The sequence below is a fragment of the Glycine soja genome, chromosome 6 (genome assembly GCF_004193775.1).
Source record: "Glycine soja cultivar W05 chromosome 6, ASM419377v2, whole genome shotgun sequence".
Lineage (NCBI taxonomy): Eukaryota > Viridiplantae > Streptophyta > Magnoliopsida > Fabales > Fabaceae > Glycine > Glycine soja.
The window spans coordinates 13,463,723-13,477,739 of record NC_041007.1 but is presented as its reverse complement, the minus strand read 5'-3'; the positions used below and the strand labels follow the sequence as shown (position 1 = coordinate 13,477,739).

At 34.3% G+C, this 14,017-nt stretch overlaps 1 protein-coding gene across 1 annotated transcript; it reads left to right on the top strand.

The window, feature by feature from the left end:
• The first annotated feature begins 6,951 nt into the window (after positions 1–6,951).
• Positions 6,952–14,017, top strand: LOC114415972 (chaperone protein ClpD, chloroplastic-like). Its single transcript, XM_028380840.1, has 12 exons — positions 6,952–8,047; positions 8,724–8,884; positions 8,970–9,199; positions 9,304–9,412; positions 9,533–9,663; positions 10,932–11,033; positions 11,124–11,405; positions 11,496–11,590; positions 11,683–11,977; positions 12,134–12,367; positions 12,565–12,798; positions 13,436–14,017. The coding sequence occupies exons 1-12, from the start codon at positions 7,365–7,367 to the stop codon at positions 13,730–13,732; spliced, it is 2,853 nt and encodes a 950-aa protein (XP_028236641.1). The 5' UTR covers positions 6,952–7,364; the 3' UTR covers positions 13,733–14,017.

Genomic DNA, 14,017 nt, shown 5'->3' with positions numbered 1-14,017 from the left:
TTTGCTTATAAAAAGAAAAGACTTACATCTATCAATTCACCCCAATATGGGTTGATGGAATATCTAGAATCTAATGATAGTTTAAGAGTGTCAAAATGAACAATACACTATAGGTGTGGTGAGTCAAATAATGCAACCACTTGAAATCATAATAAAGTATCAAGAGAAAAAGAATGTGTTAATTTGACTTGTGTGTGTCCACAAGTGTGTTTTTTTAATTGAAAATGAAAAATAATTATATTTATGTTTGAAAATTAATATTCTGTAGAATATACAGTTTGTGAAAGCAAGGTTATTATATTTCAAGAAAGGTAAGGTAAGCATTAATGTGAGAATACTAGTAGTACTCCTTAATTTCATTTGATGATTATAAATGTGATCTCTTGATGAGACACCAAATATTAAGTGAAAAGTAACATGAGATATTTTCGTCAATTGCTTTGTTGAAAGGAGGTACGGTAAGGTCGAAGACAAAGTAAGAAAATTCCAAAAGTACTAACAATAATGTGTCGCGGGCAATTAAGGATGAAACGCGTTGTGCCTCACAAATATTAAAAGAGCAGACACCGTAGTGGGATGAGAAAATAATAGGATAGGATACACATTACACAGTGATAATGCGTGACCCCTCCTGCCACTTGGGAACCCAACGTAAGACATTGATTCATCAAATTAGGCCTCCTATTTAGCAATGATTAGAATTATGTTCTTGAAATGATAAATATACTTTTTTTTATCACTCCACTTAAATATTTATTTAAATATTTGATGAAAAATATAATTTTAATATAAGTTTTATGTAAAAATAGTTTAAAATATAAATTTTATTTTTTTAATTTATTATATTTTTATAATCTCATATATTAATTTTTAAAATATATTGTATAAAATTAAATTTTATTTTCACATAAATAAGAATACATATATTTATATAATTTTATTTTTATTTATGTATTATATTTATCTTTTAAAATATATATAATATATAAAATAAAAAATTATATAAATATACATATTCTAATTTATGTAAAAATAAAATTTAATCTTATATATTATATTTTAAAAAATAATATATGAAATTATAAAAATATAATATATTATAAAAAAATAAAATTTAAATTTTAAACTATTTTCATATAAAACTTATATTAATATTATATTTTGCATCAAATATTTAAATGAATATTTAGTATAATAATAAAAGAATGTGTTTCTCATTTTAAAAATCATAATTTTAATCATTTTTAAATATTTTAAAGTTTTTATTTAAAAAAAATGTTGATCAACTTTCTAATCTTGTCAATATTTAAAATTTAACAATAAAAATCACTTTTTTACTTGAATTAAAAAAAAAAAGAGAATGTGAAATAGGAAAACAAATTTTACAATTAAATTATGAAATTAATTAATGTAAGCTATTTTGGACCGCAGTGCAGCTTAAAATAAGGCGAATCCCAGGATAAAAAATATAAACAATTTGTCAATTTGGGATATTTCGTCTTTTCCAGTAACGTTTTTAATTACTTTCTTTAGTGAAACCTACAAAGTATATTTAACAACTTACTGTACTTTGTTAAAAATAAAAAAATAATAAAACGAAGGTACTTTAGTGGATTTATTTGCCTAGGAGTTTTAATCATTCAATATATTTTGTTTTCTATTCTCTTATTTAATCTTTCTATTACACAAAACGTGTTGTATTTATATATATATATATAAAAAAGTATATTCCAGTCAACATTGAGCTATTACTAGACCTGACAGATTCGTTAACCGAGTTGTTGTGGTGCATATATATTTTTATAGCCCGCAGGCCCCGCACCAATTCATCGCGTTTCATGCCATGATGCTCGGCACACAAAGGTTGAATACCATTGAAGCATTGGAACTTCACCAATTCGATTTCTTTTTAATAAATCATTTCGTGTTATTTCTCGTCAATTTTCTTTTAATCGAATGATTTTAACGAGTAACTTGTGTTTGAATATCAGATTAAAAAAATGATTCTTTTAAACTTACTTCATGTAACTTGATTCCTTCTTATCACTAATTAACCAAACTATGCTATGAGCGTGATCGTAAGAGATTACGAAAGAACTATCCATGGAATTTAATTCAACCAAAAATTGGTTTGTTGTCCTTCTAATTGGCTGGAGACCTTTGCTCAATAAAAAACTGTGTTGTGAAACTTTGAAGAAAAAAAGAGCAAAAAAGTTATATGCATATAAATTTCCTCTACATCAACATCTAGTTGAAAAATGAGGAGAAAATAAGAGAAAATTAGTCAAAGATACATTAAATGACACTGTAAAAATTTTAATAATGAGAAAATATATACGCACGAGGCTCTTCTAAATAATAGACACAAGTTTCTTCTATAAAAAAATATTTGTTTAGTATAGACAAAGAATATTTCATCTTTTACAAGAAATAATTTTGAGATAATTTTGTTCCAGCATTATGAGATTATTATGGATTAACAATTTTTTTTAAAAATATTTAATAAAATTACATATTCGAACTCAAAGTTAAGACTACTAATTAAATTAAAATAATTATATATCAATTCAGCTATATATGTGCTTCTTTTTGGGTGAAGAATAAGAGATATCAACCGAGGTTTAATTAAAATTTTCCGAACCCTTGGATTATATAAGTGATTTTGATTTTGTCACGTATCCCATGTTATTTTAACTTGTCTTTCCATAGCACTATTTTTTTGTTGCTTTCTCCTATTCTCCATTGTAAGTCGCCAGAAAAAATGACAAGATATCACACTGGACAATAGCAAATCTGAATTTCCAACTGTTGGAAGGAACCTCCACAACACATTTTTTTTAACTTGCTGTTAAATTATAATTTGGTTCATGTTATTCTATTATATTTTCTGCATTTCGTTTTGAATCCCATCTGTGTCGAGGGATAGCAGCAAAAAATAGATGTTCTCCCAGACCCATTTTCATTTGCTGAGAAAAAGAGGAAAATCGAAAGCCCCATAACAGAATTGAGATCTCGTTGTTAGGGATGCTATACTTGAGTCACTGGAAGTGAAGGTTCAAAAGGTGGTCGACTTTGCCGCCAGCATTTGTTTGTGAAAAGGGAAAAGAAACGAAATAAGAATGAGGCAAATGATACGGTGAGTTTTGATGAGTTGATCGATCTCAATCATTCATTTTAATCCTACAGTGAGTTTAAGAGTATGTAAGTGAAAGGGTGAGTTTATGGGTAAGCCTTCAATTTAATCTCAATGCACATTTAATTTGACTGTCTATCTTCTTTTAATTGGAAACTTTTCAATTATTATGAATGGAAGAAGATCTAGATCCAAAAGAAACACAAGACTTTATTAAACACACGTCTGAGCAAAGATTTGACCATAGATTTATATAACTTGTTTTGTTAAAAACCTTTTAAGAATATACTATTGAAGACATCAAACTCTTAGGTCAATACTTTAATTATATATATCACATGGTACATACACAAAAAAGTAAGCACATCCTTGGCTTAATTTTAAGAATGTTAATATGGGATCCTTTGGTGAACGTGAGGGCCCAGTCCCCTACTCCACGTACAATTGAGGTGTGGATCATCCATTCATCCGGTTGCTGTCATGAATAGTCCTAGCTTGATGTTGAGGGTCATATTTAGTTGTCCATCAAACAGGACCACAAACCAATTATTTTCTAATGCTAGTATCTCGTTTGTTCGATCAAACAACACTTCATCCACTTGTGGAATATCTAGAACAGAACTTCAAATCCCATTAACTAAGCCTAAATTCTCTTTTGTCATCTATAGGTTCTTTGTCCAACATACCATTTTATTAACTTTTCCTATTTTTCCCTTTTTTGCAATGGAAAGGCGATGCTGCATTCTTGATTCTTTCTTTCTCGTTTTGAACCTCCAGTAAGTTTGATTTTCTACGTACATAAAGAAATTTTCACATTACCATTATTTAATTCAACTATTTCCCAAGTCCCAATTGATGTCCATGTAATTACTTTATACACATTCGGGAACTTGAGGCTCGTCCTCAAACACATCCATAACAGCACCTTCAATTTTGCCTTCCATCAAACACTTTTGGTCATGATTAAATTTATGTGCAGACAATATAATCTCCAAAAAAGTTGGGAGCTGGCAGGCAACATAATCTATATGGGATGATTTTGCTAATTTAATTTGTTTTTTTGTACATTTCGATCCACAATCCCTACTGGCTACGGCATTAACACTGTGGTCTTATGTGTATTCAGCACATAGACGATCTTTAGTCCATTCATAAGGCTCCATTCAATTATTTCTTTGATATTGCATTTTTTTTTTGGGTTTGGATAGCTTTTTAATTATTAATTTCCCATTTTTCCCCAGTACAACAGTTTTTTTTAAGTGCTATTAGAAAGTGTACATGTCCATTGTGGTCCTTCAAAGATATATGTGGCATCACACCAGTTGTTATCTTATAACTACATCAAATTAGTCAGTTGTTCACTTACAATTACATCAAATTAGTCCTCTAAAATATGACATAAAATTGGCCCGTACGTAAGCGTCATGTTTTTGCTATCAAATCGGCGTTTGAAGGATGGAAATGATGGCATCAATTCACATTCAATGGCCAATTTGATGTCAATAAATGGAGTATTAATGTTATGTATATCTCTAATATATATATATATATATAAAAGAGTTATCTACTCCTATTAGAAATACATTGAAGAGAAAATTTATTGGACCAACATAAGGATAAAACAATTAAAGTCCTTAGATTCATAAAAAGAATGTTTGTTATTAATATTCATAAAATAAAAAGATCTCACATGTTGATAAAAAAAAGTCACATGTATTTATAAAAAGATTTAACATATTTAAAGTAATCATTTAAAATTTTTTATTTTAAGCCTCATTTATTGTTGAACAGGCATGTGTGTGGGATAGCGGTCATTGGTAGTTAGCAAAAAGTTACAACTTCAAGTTCAAGCCTGCCATCATTTTAACCAAAAAAAAGTCTGTAGAAATTGTTCTGTGCAAGTGATGTAGTGAAACTTCTGGTCTAGGAGAGATGCACCTTCCATTGGTTGGCATAGCTTGGTCTGTCAATCTCATAATTTTGGAAGTTCAGCAGCCAGGGGCAATAAATTTCCAATGCATAGTAAAAAAGCTGATGGACCTCAAAAAGGACCCTCGAGTGAAGAATTTATTGCTTCATATTAGCAATTATGAACACAAGAATATTTTAACTTTATCTCCAATTGAAAATAACGATTGTCCAAAAGCTCAAAACACATTTTGACATAATATAATTCTGCTTTTGGTTTGCCTTCATTAAATATGAATCTAGAGATAGGCATGCTACAATATGTAGGCTGTGAGGGAGGCAATGACTGATCCTACAGAGTGAGAGAGGGAGAAACATGCCAAAGAAATGAGGGAAGAACTCTTGAAGAGGAAGAAAATGGAGGTTTAAAGAGAAGGTCTATTTTTTGTATAACCAGGAAGCACTCAACGAATTCCCTCCCACCAGGTCGGCCGGCCTATTAGGATAAAGTGATACCTCCCTTCGCGACTCAATTTTCAAGCTGGTGATTGAACCTCAATCTTTGGTTAAAAACTTAAAGGACATAAGTTTGGAACCACTTGTACGGTTGTACCAACCACTTTTGGTTGCTGAGATACCCTAGAGTCAGATTGATTTGTCCCAGAGCAGTTGATTTGAATACCAGCAAGAAGTTTTATATGTAGCATAACTAACAGAAACAGAAAACATACCAGCCTAATCACCAATAGTAACTAATTGGATTAACTAACTAATATAACCGTGATAGAATTAATTGCAGATATCTAAAGCAATTGATGTAGGCATTGTCGTTAACCTCCTGTCTGGAACAGATTGACTTATACTGATTGGTAGCAGAAAGTGGTGTTTTTTTACCTCTTGCTGTTCACTCCATTTTAGGCATGGATGATGACTATTAATTACCGGTTTTTAGACTCACATCACAATCTGGGTTGTTCCATGTCCCCAGCTACCTCCACATGGCTTTGTTAAACTTACTCTTGAGGGCACGTGTTTGCATCATTACTACCAGTACTAATGCTGAGCTGGCTGCTATCAAGCAAGGCTTGTTCATTGCACAGATTATCCTCAAATATCTCATAGCTTTTTGGCTTATAGTGTCAGTGTAGATCTTGCTATAGGCTAAAAGAAATTCACTTTGAGAAGTTCATCTACAGCAAGATTGTCAAACATACTAAATACTGGAAGGAAGTGTGAAAATGAACCCATTTTTTCGTACGGTAGACACCGTGTGGAAATGCCCCGATGGGTCATCATGGGGCATATATATTATTGGTTGTTGGAAAATGTCCGTTTTAGTTAGGATAGAGCACGTGTCTTTTTTGGATCCCTACATTCTCGGAACGTTTTCTGTGATTTCAAAATGTTTAAAAAAGATTCTCAGAACTCTTTCAAACCTGCACTTAACCGCGGAAAAGTCTACCTCTTAACTTGTGAACTTATATTATGGTTGTAACTTGTAACCCCTCCTAGGATGGTAAAAATTGGCGTTCTTTTGGCTCAAGAGAGGAAATAGACTATGATGTTGACTTAAGAAATGATCCCATAATCGGCCAAAATAACATGTTCAGTATAACCCAATAGTTATCATAGATCATCGTCAAAAGAAAAAATCATCATTGAGAAGTGAACTACGTAAGTAATTGATTAAATGATCATAAAAGTTGGTATGTCTTAATTAAGTCCCAACTAGTACTGAACCTTAGCATTAATGGCTTAATGGTAGCATAAGCGAACTTGCTTCATTTATTTATTTTTTGGGTAGATTCATTACCCCTTTCATAATGGCCCAAGATATTTTAGTTCATCATTATTGTGATTAATTAGAAGTACTAGTATTTGTAAAAAAAAAAGGTTGGCGGCTATAGAAGAAAGTGGTTGCGTTGCGGGAAGTCGAGGTACGCTGACCTTTTGGCGTTGCTTTCTGGATTGATCAAAGCATTAGCAATTAGCAGTTTCCCAAGTAAGAAAGAAAGCAAGAAAAAGTTGGCTTTCTTTTGCTCTCGGTGACGTGTCCGCCATTCTCACTCCATACCTTCCTTCCCCGTTCTTCTTTCTTCTTCTAAATCCAAAAACGAAAGAAAAACTTCAATTTAAAATCCCACAAAAATTAAGTTAAATAAATAAACAAAAAAGGTTCCTTTTCTTAGTCATCAACGAAACCCCCGTGATCTTCGCGCCTCACTGCTTCTTAACATTCATTATTCACACGTAACAGCCTCAACCTCAACCTCCAAACTCACTTCATTTTTGGCCGCAAAAAACCCAAATCACCCTCTCAACGATGCAAGTTTCATCCTCATGGTTCGGAACAATAGTACTTTCCAACCGCTACTCACGCAACCGCTCCCTCCCTCTGGAACCGTGTTCCACCACAACCACATCATCGGTTTCTGCTACCTCGTACCCTCCTCTATTCACGCGCCCCTATAGTTCTCTTTCGTTTCTCGTCTCTCAAAGAAAAGGCTTCACCCTCACCTCGCTGTCACCGATCAGAACAAATAAGAAGAGAAGAAGAGCGTCGTTGAGGGTTTCCGCGGTGTTCGAGAGGTTCACCGAGAGAGCTATAAAGGCCATAGTTTTGTCGCAGAGGGAAGCCAAAGCGCTCGGAAGCGAATTAGTTTACACGCAGCATCTTCTTCTGGGGCTCATAGCCGAGGAGGATCGTTCCACCGATGGGTTTCTCGCGTCTGGTGTCACCGTCGAGAAGGCGCGTGAGGTTGTGCGCAGCGTCTGGCTTCGGAATGGCTCCGCACGTGCCGGCTCTGGTGCCGCACGTGCTGGGGTTGATGATGACGGTAGCAAAGCGAGTGCCACGCAGGTTCCGTTTTCTGTTAACGCGAAGCGCGTGTTTGAGGCTGCGTTTGAGTATTCCAAGTCTCTGGGACACAAGTTCGTTGGCCCCGAACACATTACCGTTGGTTTGGTCAAAGTAGATGATGGAAGTGTTAGTAGGGTCCTTTACAGGTACTATAATAACAATTCCCTCCCAACCTTGGATTTTTTTGTTCTAATATTTTAAATTGTGGTCGCTGTTGTAATTTTGTGGCAATTCTTGATATTGTAGAAAATTGTGAACAAATACAACTTATGTGACTATGGTCGCAAATCACGATGCAGTCACAGTGATGAATTGTAGTCATTACTCGTGAGATTTTATTCTGTGGTTATGGTTGCAGTTTTGTCAGCAATTTTTTTATATTATAAGAAATTGTTGACAAATGTGGCTGATGCCAACAAATACAGCTTATGTGAACGGATCACGATGCAGTCACAGTGATGAATTGTAGTCGTTACTCGTGAGATTTTATTCTGTGGTTATGTTTGCAGTTTTGTCAGCAAATTTTTTCTATTATAAGAAATTGTTGACAAATGTGGCGGATGTGTCTGTGATACGTGCAAGATCTATGATTAAAATTAAAAATATGTATAACTATAATCTTTTACAGTATAAAAATAAATGTGTATAATCATGATTGCGGTTGTAGTTTCATCGTGATACTTGATGTTATAGAAAATTGTAGATAAATGTGATTGATGCTATTGTAGTATGTGTAGAATCTATGATTGAAATTAAAAAAAAATATGTGTAACGATCAATTTTTTTGCCATTGATGTTGGTAGTATACAAATATGATTTCAGATTGGGGACAAATGGAAGCCAGTTGGCATCTGTGGCATTCTCCAGACTACAAAAAGAGATTGCTAAAGATGGTAGAGAACCGAATGTGATGTCCAAGGGGGTGCCTAACAAATCGATTTCTAGAAAAGGTTCTGATGCAGGAGCCTCTGCCACAACAGGAGGTAAGAAAATCGTTTATAAGTTTGTTCATTGTTTTGCACTTTTGTGAGGCTGAGAACTGAGAAGAGTTTTTGAAATCATTGTCAGAGGAGAGTGCTCTATCACAATTTTGTGTGGATCTCACTGCCCGTGCGAGTGAAGGAAGAATTGATCCAGTTGTTGGCCGAGAAGTTGAAGTTCAGAGAATTATTCAAATTCTATGCCGAAAAACAAAAAGCAATCCCATTCTTCTTGGTGAAGCTGGAGTTGGAAAAACAGCTATTGCAGAAGGGATGGCGCTTCGCATTGCTAAGGCAGATGTTGCTCCTTTTTTATTGGTATGTTTCTGAATAACTTATTGGTGTTTCCCAACTTTTTCTTTTCTGATCTGCCCTTGTGTAATTGTGTCATTGTAATTTTACTCTGATTTGTGTTTCTGCAGACAAAGCGTGTGATGTCCTTGGATATAGCCCTATTAATGGCTGGAGCAAAAGAAAGAGGAGAACTAGAGGAACGGGTTACAAAATTAGTAAAAGACATAATAAAGTCAGGTGAATACATTTTAACAATAAAAAAAAGTGAAAAAGTTAGGTGAATACATACTTGGCTGGCTAGAACCTAGAAGAGGATTTTTTTTTTTTTAGCTCTCTCTGATTATTCTTGAAATGCAGGTGATGTCATTCTCTTCATTGATGAAGTTCACATACTTGTTCAGGCAGGGACAATTGGGAGAGGAAATAAGGGATCTGGCCTTGACATAGCTAATTTACTTAAACCTGCACTTGGAAGGGGTCAATTTCAGGTGATTATTGGTCATGTATTTGCATTTGCTAGTTTTTTCTATTCTAAATGACTCCTGAACATAAACACGTCTTCGGTTTGAGGGCTGGTGTAGTGTAAACAATTACTAATAACACATAAGATTAAAGTTGGAGGTCAAAATATATGGTTACTGCTTACTAGTTACTACACAGCTATCATACTTGAGATTAGTAAAATAGACATCTTCATGAAAATTTGGGAGGCTATCATACTTGTATTTAGATGCAGCTTAGATCATACTATACATTCTCTCAGATGAAAGGCCATCATGAATCATTATCATTTGGAACTGGAAGAGATATGTGTTAAATATCTTGCTTTTCATAAGTTATGGAATCCAAAGGCCACATGTACTAGAGAAATTCTTTCATTAACAAGGCAACCTATAACTGAAATGATGGAAAAGTTGTATGTTTAGTGCTTGAGTCTCTCACTCTCTCCAATTTCCATCAAGCCGGGTCTTGATATTTTTTATCTTAGGTGCAATGAGGATTAATGAATATGAACCTCTTGGAGGAGTGATTTGAACAAAGTTTAATGGACTAAAAGGTAGCGGGAATGTCAAGGAGCATGTACTGGGCTGATTGATCAGTTTTCACATTTCCCTAATTTGTGAAGTCATCAGATAGCTAAGCTTTTTTTATCCAATGTTATACTTCGAAAACCTTTCTGATCACGAAGTTGAACTTGAGGAAACCATCAGAAAGGTTCTAATAATCAAGTTAATAAATTTTCTGACGATTGCAATTCAACACCCCCTCCCCAAATCATGTGACTTATTCTGCATCCTCTAGTCAAAACTATGGTAGATAAGGTTTTCATTGCCAGAATTTGTTATATTCAATAATGCTAAGGCTATTGAGTGCCATGGATGGGGCTGTTTCTTTGCTTGGTTGATAAGTGATTATATTCAATAACTTATTTTCTGTTAAATCTTTTGTTTCGTTGAGGTTTTCATTTGTTCTTTTTCTTGGGGCGGGGTTCATGGTAGGCAAAGAGATGCTCTCTCTGAATTTAAACTTTTTGGGTGTAACAACTGTGAAGAAAATAATTCTGCCCTTTGATGAATTTTCCTTTGTAGTTGGTTATCCATTTTATGGTGCATTTTGCATGAGCTTAAAAGTTATTATTTTTTGTATAAGATGGGATCATCACTTTTGTTCTTTGTTAAGAATTATATTACAATATGTATGTACACACCATATCTTGTCTGGTATTCATAGTGCAATAACTTTATCTTCTTTACAGTGTATTGCATCAACCACCCTAGATGAATACAGACTTTATTTTGAGAAAGATACGGCATTGGCTCGACGGTTTCAACCTGTTTGGGTTGATGAGCCGACTGAGGTTGTATTCCATATTCATGTCTATATCATTATATGTTAGCATTTTAATCATAGTTTGATTTCTTATTGGACTGTATGCTTTAATATATAGGATGATGCAATCAAGATACTTACGGGTCTACGTGAGAAATATGAGGCACATCACAAATGCAGATACACTGCAGAGGCTATAAAGGCTGCAGTTGATTTGTCAGCGAGATACATAGTTGATAGGTATCTACCTGATAAAGCTATTGACCTCATAGATGAAGCAGGAAGTAGAGCTTGTATTGAAGCCTTTAAGAAGAAAAAGGAGCACGAAACTGGAATCCTTTCTAAGTGCCCAGCTGATTACTGGCAAGAAATTAAAGATGTTAAGTCCATGCATGAAATGGTAATGGCATTGGTTACAGTATTTTCCTGTTGCCTGTATCAATTGCTTACAGTATTAGTTTAAGATGACATTTCTTTCCCACTGGTTCAGGAGAACAAGCTTAAATACTATGGCGCTTCTAGCATTGACGATACCAATGAACTCATACTGGACTCATATTTATCTTCTACAACCACCGATAATGAGTATGTTATTTGACCCCATAATCAGAGGGCATTCATTTGTATGTATCTGGATTTGATTTCTGAGCGGCTAACACATTATATTTTCTCTTTAGACCTATAGAAGTTGGGCCAGAAGATATAGCAGCAGTTGCTTCCCTCTGGTCAGGAATTCCTGTACAGAAGCTCACAGCTGATCAAAGAATTCTTCTGTTAGATCTTGAGAATCAACTTCGGAAGCGTGTGATTGGACAAGAGGAGGCTGTTGCTGCCATTTCTAGAGCTGTGAAGAGATCCCGGGTTGGCCTAAAGGATCCTGATAGACCCATAGCTGCTATGTTATTCTGTGGCCCAACTGGTGTTGGGAAAACAGAACTCGCAAAATCTTTGGCGGCGTGTTACTTTGGATCGGTAAGGCTTGACACACTATGTTTTAGCAATCATAGTTAGAGATGATTTTGTTGTTGTTTTTCTTCTTTTTTATGATCTGCAGTGGTTACATTGTGATCAGCACATGTCACAATTGTTCATCTTTTAATATTTAGCCTTTCATGTTAACTGATTCAGGAGGCAGCCATGGTACGATTAGACATGAGCGAATATATGGAACGGCATACAGTGAGCAAATTGATAGGATCTCCCCCAGGTTATGTTGGTTATGGAGAGGGTGGCGTTTTAACAGAAGCAATTAGAAGAAAACCATTCACACTGTTATTGTTGGATGAAATAGAAAAAGCTCATCCAGATATATTCAACATTCTTCTTCAAATTTTAGAAGATGGTCAACTTACTGATTCTCAGGTTTGTGAATGCGGATGTGAACCTTAATAATCTACTAGAACTGTCATCAGAAACTTTTTCCTTGAATTTCATTTCTTCCCTTTGTGCTTCTTTGCCAAGTAAAAGTGAATACTTGTGTCAATGTAATCTGAACTTTTTACTTTTACTACTGGTGTCCTAAATTTTCTGTTTAATGTTTGAAAACCTGGCTCTAACAGGGTCGGAGAGTTTCATTTAAAAATGCATTGGTGGTGATGACTTCAAATGTGGGGTCTAGTGCCATTGCTAAGGGACGACACAACTCCATAGGTTTCTTGATTCCAGATGATAAAACAACATCATACAATGGCTTGAAATCGATGGTAATTGAAGAACTGAGGTCATATTTTCGTCCAGAATTGCTCAACAGGATAGATGAAGTGGTAGTATTTCAACCCCTTGAAAAGTCACAGGTTCGTGAAGTTTTGGTTATGATTAATAGCTCACTGGTAATATTAATAGTCACTTGGTAGGCTCTTAGTATATCATTTCAGTCGTGTTTGTTAGCAATAATTTTGATTTTCTTTACAGAAACTAAATATTCAAGCACGCCTAGCAGCTTATTCTTTCTGAACTATGATGACTTAGAAAATCTAGATTATGATTAGAGGGTCGTATAGTAGTGAATAGTTAAGCTAAGATTTTAAGGGAGTATCAAATTAGTTCTTGAATAACAATGACCAGTTTAATATTATGGATCTATCAGTGTGATCTCTGAATATGACAATCCCTGAATTTGGAACATATAAATTTAGTCCTTGACTTTACTGTACATAAGTTAATTTGGCCTCTAATACTACAGATTAAGTTGAATCAAATTGATAATGTTTGCCAAATTTAGGGACTACTGATTGGTTCTGTAATGTCAAGGACTAAATTAATTGTCAATAAATTGACTTACACTTGTAAAAGTTAGAGGATAAATTTTCTTTCCAATTATTAAATTAACTGATATTTATAATTTTAAGGAATAATGTAGAGTGTTACTCAAGTTTAAAATAATCTATGTTGTTCATTTTGTTGGTGTTATTGATGTTATTTTTACTACAGTTGCTCCAAATATTGGATTTGCTACTGCAAGACATGAAGAAACGGGTATTGTCCCTAGGAGTCCATGTAAAGGTGTCTGAAGCAGTCAAGAACCTTGTGTGCCAGCAAGGCTATAACCCAACATATGGTGCTCGCCCTCTGAGAAGGGCAATTACATCACTAATAGAAGATCCATTGAGTGAGGCATTCCTTTATGGAGAGTGCAAGCAAGGAGACACTGTCCTCATTGATTTGGATGCTAATGGAAACCCCTTTGTTACGAATCAGCTTGATCAGATTGTTAACTTATCTGACTGACACAAGGTCATGCCTGTAATTAATTATTGTACATAAGCAGTAGTATGATAGGTTATACACATGATGGGAAATGTTTTGTCTCTTTGGTAGCATAGGTTAGTTGATTCTTATGTAAAGAGCAAGCATACCACATCAACCAACGAGCTTCTTGATGGCTCATGAGATGTCGAATTTATTAAATGTGGCAACACGTTATTCGATGTAAAACTTTTGTCCACAAACTTTGTATTCAAACTATTAAATTCATTTATGAAAATAACCATACACATACTTTTAGTTGACAAA

Bases quoted from the DNA above. Each gene is read 5' to 3' on its own strand.
- LOC114415972 (XM_028380840.1), top strand. From the start codon at position 7,365: ATGCAAGTTTCATCCTCATGGTTCGGAACAATAGTACTTTCCAACCGC. The intron at 11,591-11,682 runs GTATGTTATTTG...TTTTCTCTTTAG, and splicing joins TCTACAACCACCGATAATGA to ACCTATAGAAGTTGGGCCAG. The intron at 12,368-12,564 runs GTTTGTGAATGC...TGGCTCTAACAG, and splicing joins GTCAACTTACTGATTCTCAG to GGTCGGAGAGTTTCATTTAA.